This window comes from Corapipo altera, unplaced genomic scaffold (assembly GCF_003945725.1).
Source record: "Corapipo altera isolate COAL_440 unplaced genomic scaffold, ASM394572v1 268, whole genome shotgun sequence".
Taxonomy (NCBI): Eukaryota; Metazoa; Chordata; class Aves; order Passeriformes; family Pipridae; genus Corapipo; species Corapipo altera.
The window spans coordinates 8,789,919-8,800,066 of NW_020884901.1; the positions used below are offsets into that span (position 1 = coordinate 8,789,919).

A 10,148-nucleotide genomic window follows, 5' to 3' on the forward strand; every position below is an offset into this window, starting at 1 on the left:
GTGACTGAAGAGAGACCAGAGATGAGGTGGAGTGTCCCTCGCTGGAGATATCCCAGAACCATCTGGACACAGTCCTGTGCCATGTGCTCTGGGACGGCCCTGCTGGAGCAGGGAGGTGGCACCAGATGACACTCTATGGTCCCTTCCACCTGAGCCCTTCTGTGATCTGAGGGTGTGACGGGGAGTCCTCGATGGTTTAGGGCAGAGGCTGCTCTTCATGGCCACTCAATCTTTTGCCTGTCACTGGCACCACACGCCACCACCACAGGCCACCAGCTGAGCTGAAGGTTTCTATGCTGTATTTTACAGTTTTCAGCCCATCAGGGCTTACTCAGACCTTCCACCATGGAGGACCAAGACTGAGAGTGGGTGGTGAGACATCAGCTCCTCTCTCTCACACACTGATCTCACAGACTGTGCTGCAGCAGCCTGGGCTGTGCAGCCCTGGCAGAGACTATCCCTGCCCTCCATCAGCCACATCTCTGACCAGCCTCACACAATCCCAAGGCAAGGCCATGGAAAACAAAGTCTGACCCACCTGGATCAGCGAGTGCTCGGTTTGGAGATGGGAAACACATTGCCTTGGTCAAAGGGCAAAGCAGAAGCTTTCAGAGCTCACCTGCCTGAGATTAAGGAGCACAGACAAGCACAAACAGCAGCAAGGTCTGGAAAATGTACAAAACCTGCATTGCTTCAGTAACTGGTTGCGCTGAGGACTAAAATCCATCAGTGCTCTGAAGGTGGGATCCCAAAGGATCCTGGAGAAAGCAAAGCCTCTGCCTGCATCTTGTCTGCTGGGGATGTCACCCTTTCCTCCCCCCTCACTCACTGGGACAGGGTATAAAAAGGTGCAAAGGTCTGAATGGGGGATGGAAGGATTGTGTGGGGTACCCTTGCCCACAGCACAGCTTTGGAACTAGATGATCTTTAAGGTCCCTTCCAACCCAAACCATCCTGTGATTCTAAGATATCCATGTCCCTGCAGCACCCAGACGACAGCAGGAAAGGAGAAGAAACATCCCACTCTTCTCCCCTGCTTGCACAAGCACAGTGCCCACCGCAGTGATCCCACCCAGCTCAGCTGATGAGCTCCCGCGTCTCAAACCCAGATCCTCCAGCAGCCACAAGGTACCACCAGCAGCTCCTCCAGCCACGGCCAGGCCACTTTTCCCTGTCCTTTCCCTTTCCCCTCCACCACGGCCGGCTCAAACCTCGGAGCCAACACTCAGAGCACTTTCTCCTTTCCGGGAGGAGCAGGGATCGCATTCCTGGGCAGGGATCCCGGGGGCAGCGCCAGGCTGAGCCACCGCCCCGCCCGTGACCGGGCGCTCCGGGAGCAGCATCCCCGTGGGAAGGAGGGTGGGAAGGAGGGAGGGAGGGGAGGAGGGAGCCGGGCTTGGTGAGTGAACACTGCAGAGCTGCTGCGAGAGGAGCGGGAGGCAGAGCCAGGCCGGCTGGGAAGGGCAGATTTGCTGAGCCCGCGACAAAAATGGTTTGAGTAATTATCGACGGTAAGGAAAGCTCTGGTTTGAGGCGAGGGAGCTCAGAGGGGTTCCCGCAGGGTAAACGCTCCGCGTGTTTTATGGCTTTGGCTCGTGGGGGGAGAAAGGCTGGAGTAGCTGGAAACACAGCCAGGGCTCCAGACACACTAACAACTCCCTTTTAACCTGTTAAACCCAGTCCCTCCATTCCCTCTGCTGCTTTTGGCCACAACCTGCCGTGGGTCCCGCAAGCCCCGCCACGATCCCCTTCTATATGGACCTCCAGCTCAGCGAGAGGTCCCGCTCTGGGCTCGCTGGGGAGGGTGTTTTGGGGTTATTTCAGGTTCCTGCAGTGAGCAGGGGTCTCCCCTTTCCCCCCAGCCTGCCGCTATGTGGCCAGGAAGATGAGGACCCTATGGAGCCGGGAGCCACCGCCCTGCCCGGCACAGGCAGAGCCCCGCGGCCACCGACAGAGTGAGTCCGGACCCCGGGGGGACAGGGACACCCACACACCCGGGATGGAGGGGCCAGGGCTCCCCTGGGCTCCCAGGGCACCTCCACACCTCCCTGCCCCCTCCCTCCATGTGCTCCGGTGACCAGAGTCTGTCTCAGAGCCCGGCGCTTGGGCTGAGGAGGAACAGGTGGAAGTTACAAAAGTTTCTTTCCTTTGTCTTCCCTCGCTGGGTTTTGTTGTTAAACGTCCTGGTTCCATCCCAGCCCCTGGCAGGGGGGATGAGCAAATAGCAGCCTTTGGAAGAGGGGACAAACACGCTCTGGGGGGGGAAACCAGAGGGGCAAGAGGATGGCACCTGCTCCCCCAGGGCCACGTGTCCCTGGGACAGTCTTTGATGTTTCATGCACGCTGGTAAATACCAAAATACATCTCCATACCCCCACAGGCAGGAAGAGATCCCTGGTCTTGCTTCCCAATCTTCCCCATCCCCTTCCTGGCTCGTTTAAACCACACTTTGTAGATCACTCATGCAAAACCCCCAGAGCAGCTGGTCCCAGTTTGGCACAGAGGGTACAGCAAGGGCCATCCTGGCTCCTCACCCATCCCAGTCAAGGCAAGGAAGGTTCACTCAGAGCTGCTCCTACATCACCTTGCTCAAGTGTTAAACCTCACTGTCAAAGTAAACTCAGTTTTGAACAGCAGACAGAGGAATCTCAGCACAGCAGAGATCTGCCCAGCAAATACCAGTTGTACTGGTTTGGCTGAGTCACTCCTGGTTGCTCCTGTGCAAACATGCCCAGAGCTGCACCCAGGCAGGGGCACATTCCCAGCCAGGGGTACATTCCCAGGCAGGGGCACATTCCCAGGCAGGGGCACATTCCCAGGCAGCTGCCACAGCGGTCAGCTCATGCCTGGGATCTCCTGCCTCTGCCAGGAGTTGTCACTGGAGACTCCAGGGAAGGTGTAGGGCTGAGCCATTCCCTTCCTGCTGCTCCCATGTGCTGTGGGGAGGAGAAGAAAAGCAAACTACGTGCTCAGGAAATCCTATAAAGTCTCTAGAATATCACCTGTTCCCTAAAATAGCAGCTAGATCTTTAATGGGGAAGGGAAAGGGAGTGTTTCCCTTCACTTAATGCCTTAATTAAGTGCATATGAAGGAAAAACAGAGTCAGGATTTAGCAGAGGCTCCAGCTGGGAAGCTCAGGGCAGGCACTTGGGTGTATCAGTGAGAGAAATCAAACTCCTCCTCTGAGCAAAGAGGTTCAGCACCTCACTGCAGTTAATTGCTGGGTGTTTAATTGCAGTCAGGGGAGATGCCAGGCTGGCACGAGCAGAGGGTCTGGCCCTGTGTGGGTTGGGCACAGCAGCCCCTCAGATCTGTGGCTGCAGGAGCTGTGCCAGTGCAATGGGGGGGCTGCACATCCCTCTGTCCCACAGCATTCCCCAGCCAGGAGCTCTGTGGTGCCTCAGGAAGAGCTGGCCCAGCACAGGGTGCCAGGAGCACGTGGCTCAGCAGAGGAATGGTCTGGCTGGGAAATGTGGATGATCCAGAGGCACTGGTGGGGTCACAGCTTGGAAGCTGTGGCTCTTTATCCCCTCCTCGCAGCAAGGTGGGCTCTCCATGTCACAAACCCGGCCTGACTCCTCACACCTATGCTATTTATGGTTTTTGGAGCATCTTCCCTGTTCACATCCCAGCCTTGTCCCTTCAAATCCTTTCCCTTTCCCCTTGGCTAATCCCAAATCCCCCTCTTTTCTCCTCTTGTTGTGCATTTGCAGATGTAAAGGGTGAGGTATCAGCACCTCCTGAAGCAACAGCCTCCCTTCCCAGGAACATCAAACCCATCCAGTGCAGGTCCTGACAGTAAAACCCTCAAGGTCCTCCCATGAAGGCCACAAGATTTCTTCCCACTGATTTCTCCAGGGAATCCATTTGCTGGGAATCTTGCAGCGCAGGGATTGGAAAATATCAGCAAATCCCTCCTGTATCTGCTCTCAACAGAGAAGCACAACGATAGAAAACATCTTAATTGGTCTCCTGTTACCGGAATTTTCCAGCTGGTAGACAAAAAAAGAAGATTCCCAATATGTATCAGATGCTCCTGGCACTTCTGGGCCATGGAATACCAGAGGAAGAGCTCGAGCCATTGCATCCCAGCAGTGATTTGGAATTTTATCCTGTGAAACCAATTTGTGCTCCTGATGATATTGGTATAAAATTAGACAGTTTCCATGAAGGTCAAATCAGTCCCTGAGCTGGAGTGAGGAGTCTGGGAGCTCAGGGCTGTGGAAATCCCAGGATGTTTTGTATGATCCCTTCCCCCATGCCCAGTCTGAATGGGCAACCAGCTCCCCCAGAGCAGAGGCTGCAGGGGCACAGCAGGACCCCCCCGACCCCTGCAGTGTCACAGAGCAATGACAGCAGAATCACAAACCTCACACTCGTGGGGGAGACTCTGCCCGACCCCCTCCTGTGACAGCTGAACCAGAAGTAAAGTTGGATCAAAAGCAGCTGGTTGGGAGAGTGGTGGGTTTTGTCCTGGAACAGGTTTGCTGTCCTTGTGGTGCTGGGACTCAGTGCTGAGGGTCCTCTGGCTGCTCATGTAGGCAGAGGTGGCTCCTGCCTCACCATTGCTTGTGATAAAAATAAGAGAGGGAGCAGAGTCATCCTGCACCCCTGGGAAGAGCTGAGTGAGAGCTCCCAAAGCTCCAGGGCTCGGCCTCGTGCTGCCCTGAGTGATGGTTTGGCCTTCGCTGGTACAATTTGGTGGCAGGAGGGGATGTACACAAATCACTGACCTTAATTTTAAAACCCTCCTGGCTTTGTGTGGGCCATGCTGGGCTTTGTGAAGGTGGGAGAGGCACAAACCCTGCCCTGGGGGTTGTGGGCCTCTGCAGGGGATGGGGGGGGAAGGAGGGAGGGCAGGCTGGAAGGTGGAGAACAGCCACAGCAAGGCTGGAAAAAGCACACCTTGGGCTCTTTATTCTGACACTGCCACTCCCTGGGACAGGTGTCACCACCAAACTGGGGATTAGGTGGTCACACCAGTACAAGGAGCCACCTGAATGTCATGGAAGGGCCTGGCTGTGGGACAGGAAGACACCAGCACCACCTGAGCACACAACCCACAGTGCTTCCTTTGCCATTCCCTCATGGATCCCATGGACACACTGAGGTCTCCTGCTCTCCACTGGCTCCTCTCATGTGTTGTGTGCAGATGGAGAGCATGGAGAGGAAAGGAAAAACAAAGGAAATCAGCCTGCAAATGGAGCAGAAAAGGGAGCCTGAAAAGAGCAGTGCCCCAGGATGCCCTACCCAGTGCCCTCTCCAAGGCTTGATCCCAAGGATCACCCAGGGCTCTGCTGGTCTGCTGGAAGGTGTCCCTGCCTGTGGCAGGGGGTTGGAATGAGCTGAGCTTTAAGGTTCCTTCCAACCTAAAGCATTCTGTGTTTCTATGAGATGTGACTCTTGGGGATGGGCCTGTGCAGAGCCAGGAGTTGGACTCGATGATCCTTGTGGGTCCCTTCCAGCTCTGTGATTCCTGATTCCATGATTCCGTGCCCATCACCTCCTCCCTCCCAGGGGAGGCAGCAGAAGTAGCAGGTACTGAGCACTGTCCCCACCTTGTTCCTGAGTGGAAAGTGTGCTGAGTCATCAACTGGGACAGTGCCCACATGTCACAGGGCAGAGACACTGTCCCTGACAACTGTGTGACACAAACACAGCCCAGAGCAGGCAGCACATTTCCAACACCTCCAGGCAGCGTTTCCCTGTCTTCCTTGTGCTGGAAACTCCCACGTACTTCATTCCAAAGGTGTGGGATTGGCACCTGTGGGTGTTCCCTGTGACTCTCTGAGCCCCCCAGGTAAGAGCAGTGAGAAATGTCCCACAGGAGCTCCTCCAGCCTGTGCCTGGATTGTTTCTGACCCCTGGGGCAGCTCCTTCCCCCTGAGCCAGGGGCAGGCAAGTCTCCAAGGCAAGCAGCTTTTCTGTGAGTGTCCTGCATGTTTTATTGGAGTCCTACTTCCACATGTCCATCTGGGTAAATCCAGGATGAGGGATCACAGCCCTCCCTTCTGCCCCACTGGTGTGGAGGGACAGCTTTTATTTTGGTGTTTTCCAGCCCCCTCTGGGGGTCACCTGCCCCTGAACCAGCTCTGGTGTGAGTCGAGCACGGTGGTCTGGATGAACTGGCACAGACAGGGCACGGTGCTGTGCTCCAGGTGCCCTCCTGCCACGGCCCCAGGGAGCTGCCCCGTGACCAGGAGCCGGACGTAGCACCCGCTGAAGATCACCAGGAGCTGCTGGGCCATGGCCTGGAAGGAGCAGAGAGGTGTCAGGGAGAGCATCTGGGCAGAGAGAGTGGTATTAAACACCATTTGTTCCTTCCTTCAAGGACTGTCCTGCTCTGAGAGGAGCAGGACAGCAGCCACTGGCACATATAACTGTCCCAGATCCCCTTCTGGTCAGCACTGTCCCCACAGGGGAGGGACACAAAATGACCCGTGGGTGGCCTGGGAGCTTGGGGACCTGCCCACTCTGTCACTGCCTCCTCTGGCTTTTTTTTTTTTTCTTTTTGGCCTCTAGACAGCCAGAGAGCCTCAATCTGCAGGGATGGCACCTGCACAGAATTCACTTAGTAACAGCAAGAGGAAAACTGGAAAATAAATCAAAATCATCCCTTTTGAAGCTCCTTGCTGAGCAGGAATGAGGACACATTTGTTGCTCAGCATGGCACAAGTCTTTGAAGGCACTTTCTGTGGAGGGAACAGAGGCTGGGCTCATTCATAATTCATCCCCAGCCTGGACAGGGGCACCAGGTCCCTGGGTAGAGTTTGTCTTCCAAACTGGGACCCCCAGCCACCAGCAAGGAAAAGCCCAAGCCATGAATTCCTCAAGGATTAAGCATTGGCTGATTGAGCTGCTCAGCAGCAGCAGGGCTGGAGAAGGTGTGTGTGGAATTCCAGGTGCTTCTGGTGGTGAAAAAGGAGGAGTCTCCCACGGCTGGCGGGTGCTGGGATGAGGTTTGGAGCTGAGCTGCCTGGGGAGGTGATTTGGTGCCTCAGGCTGTCAGGGAGGGATATTTCTCCTTACCTCTGGTGGGCCCTCAGGGACGAGGCAGAGCAGCTCATTGCATGTCACAGGCTTTTTATTCAGGTTCTCCCCACTGGATAAAAGAGGGGACTCTTCACGTGGAGCCTCCTCATCCTCTGTCCCCAGGTCGGGCTGAACTGCTGCCTCCATGACCACACAGAGCTTGTCCAGCCTGTGCCTCAATCCTGCCTGGAAGAGAAAGATTTTAGGTTCTCCAAAGGCAGTGGTGTCCTGGGAACAGCCTTTAAAGGGCTTTAACAATTTCCTCCTGCATGTTTTTCACTCCTGGGGTTTACCATCCCAAGCACTTGGAGGTGGGTGTCCATCCCACATCCATGAGCTCTTGTGGCAGTGACTGTTCCCAGGACAATGATCACAGCCTGACAGGGGGAATCTTGTCTTTAAAATCTGAGTTTTAAAAGATCTGAGTGTTTAAAATCCGAGGTTTTAAAATGTAAGTCTATAAAATCCCCTGTGTGTGGATAAGGGGGGGTCACTGTCCATCCCCCAGGCTGCAGCTGTTGGTTCAGCAGGGGGAAGAGCAACCTGGAGGGTTTTGGGAGGGTTGTACCCCCTCACCTCTCATCCCACAGCCAGCAAGGGCAGTTCAGGGGATATTTATACACCACAGAGAGACAAACACTCCCTTGGAGGCCAAGAGGACAACATTTTTATCCAATTAACCCAGTACAGCATTTCCTTCTCCCTCAGGCCATCCCATTTATTCCTGGAGGACAGCTCAAGGTGTCAGCTCTTTCAGGTTGGGACACGTGCTTCCAAAATTGGCCTTTCTTTGGTTCCTGATGACTTTCTTTCATTAAAATTGTGCAGTTAATTACCCAGCCACGCACATAACAAACAAACAAATCAAAACAAGCTCCTGCTGAACTGGGCAGCAGCAGGTGCAGTTGATCCACCTCCCAGTCTGCCCAGTTCCCAGCAGGAGAAGCTCGGGAGGACACTCAAACACTTTTTTGTCCTTGCTGTGTTGGGCTGAAATGTTGTTAATCCCTTAAATATTGTCAAAAATCATCTCAGAGTGATGATAAATTTTCTATTTTCATATTTCTCTGTCACTCTCTTTCTTCCCCTCTCCTCCTTTTCCTGTTTCATTCTCTCTTTCTCTGCCTCACATTTACTGTTAAATAACAGTAAATTACACATTTACTCTTAAAATTATTGGTACTTTTATTAAATTATTATTTAATTAATAGTAATTGGCTATTACTTATTAATTTTATTAATTTTATTACTATTATTTTATAATAAAATATTTTTTTTAAAAATTCAATTATTTTATTAATAAATTATTTGTTATAACAATCAAGAAATATTAATTGTTTTATTTATTTAATCGATTATTCTTAGTAGTTTATTATTATTGGTTATTATTTAATCATTAATTAAATAATAGCAATTAAATAATAGTAATTAAATAATAGCAATTAAATAATAGCAATTAAATAATAGTAATTAAATAATATTAAAGATTTAATTAATGTTAAATATTACCATTTATATTAAATTCAATAATTAATATTTAATTAATGTTAAATGTTAATTATTAAATTTAATATTAATTTAAGTAATATTTAACATTAATTAAATTAATATTAAATAATTAATTAAATAATTATTTAAATAATTAAACAATTAATTAATAAATATTAATTCAATTGGTACTGTTAAATTATTAACTGTTAAATTATTCACATTTGCAGTTAAATAAAATCCATACTCCTGCCTTTGGCAGCTGGTCTTGTTTGCACTTTAATTCGGGCAGAGGCATTTCTAATAATTTTAATAACCTGATCAAAACACTTCTCTGCCCCCATCCCACCAACCCTGGGGCCCAGGGCTGGACCTGCAGGTGTGCCCAGGGTGTGCCCAGGGTGTGCCCAGGCTGTGCCCACCCCCCTTACCTGTGCAGTGCTCTGCAGGTGGGTGAGGTGGGAGGACAGGGCCTGCAGGCAGCGCTCGGGGCTGAAGTGCACAAACCACAGCTGGAAGGGGCAGGTTAAGGAGGGAATGTTTCCATATCCCCCCTCCCAGCTCCGTGGGGATGGGAGGACAGATCTCACGGGGAGCAGAGCCTGTGGGATGCTCAGGATACAGCCAGGACCCAAAAAATGCATCACAGGGCTCGTTTTAGCCACGAGGGTCTAGTGCCATTTAGGGCTGGTTTTAAGCCATGTCTGGTCTAAGACAAAACTTCAAGGTAATGGGGACAAGAAGAGGGGTGGCAGAGAAAGGGGACATTACCCCAGTCCAGTCCTCCTCCCTCCCCTCCTGCAGCCTGGGGTGGGGGATAACCCAGGGTCACTGCCCATCACTCATCTCAGTGGCCTTATATCCAAATAAACTGGTGGGGCACAGTGACTTAGCTCCCCTGAACCCTAACCCCCTTCCTGCTTTCTTGGCTTTGTTTCTCTTTCTATTTCTATATCCTAAATGTATTTTATATTTATATTATTCACATTATATTTATATTATTTATATCCCATTTATATTTGCATTTACATCCAACTATTGATAATATTTCCCCTTTATCTGTTGCAAAATTTACCCTACTTGGTGCTGCTCTGCAGGACAGAGACACTGCTGGGAAGAGTCTTCCTAGAGCAACGTGATGGGGATGCAAGTCCTGCCAGCTCTGAGGCAGCCAAAGGTCTGCCCTTGGACATCTCCTCAACCTGCCACCATCAAGGGGATCCAGGAACAGCAGAAAAGCCAGAGGGTTAAAACAGATCTGACATTGAGCAGACAGAGAAATTGTAAATTATTTGCTGCTCTCAGGCAGTTCTGGGACACAAAAAGGTAAAGGATCCTTGGATTAGCCCTCACTTACTGAGGTGTAGAACTATCCTGGTGTGAATAAATGTGTAATTCAGGTTTGCAATTATTGTAATTCAGGTTTGTAATTGTCCTCATTCTGCAGGATGTCCCTGCCAGCCCTCCTGCAGAATTCTCTGCTCCCTTGCCTGCCCCTGTGCTCCACCCTGGCTTCCCTCACCATTTGTATTTCTTACCTCTTTAAACATCTCTCCCTCACCTTCCTTTTACACCTTAATGGGATCTTAAAACTCTCTTGATTCCCCTAAATCTTTGTCTAGTCCAG

General features: G+C 51.4%; 1 protein-coding gene and 1 long non-coding RNA gene across 4 annotated transcripts in view; one reads left to right on the forward strand and one right to left on the reverse strand.

Moving 5' to 3' along the window:
- The first annotated feature begins 1,356 nt into the window (after positions 1 to 1,356).
- LOC113950366 lies at positions 1,357 to 4,446 on the forward strand. The gene is made up of 3 exons (XR_003528724.1): positions 1,357 to 1,511; positions 1,863 to 1,955; positions 3,715 to 4,446. It is a non-coding gene; the product is annotated as an uncharacterized LOC113950366 (long non-coding RNA).
- A 1,480-nt stretch (positions 4,447 to 5,926) lies between these two features.
- TMEM268 (transmembrane protein 268) overlaps positions 5,927 to 10,148 on the reverse strand; it is a 13,004-nt gene continuing 8,782 nt past the window's right edge. For all 3 annotated transcript variants that reach the window (XM_027650228.1, XM_027650229.1, XM_027650227.1), the window contains 3 exons: positions 8,953 to 9,033; positions 7,031 to 7,219; positions 5,927 to 6,252 (listed from right to left, as the gene is read on the reverse strand). In XM_027650228.1, coding sequence (XP_027506029.1) covers positions 6,073 to 6,252; positions 7,031 to 7,219; positions 8,953 to 9,033 — 450 coding nt within the window. In that variant the 3' untranslated portion in view covers positions 5,927 to 6,072. The remainder of the gene's footprint in view (positions 6,253 to 7,030; positions 7,220 to 8,952; positions 9,034 to 10,148) is intronic.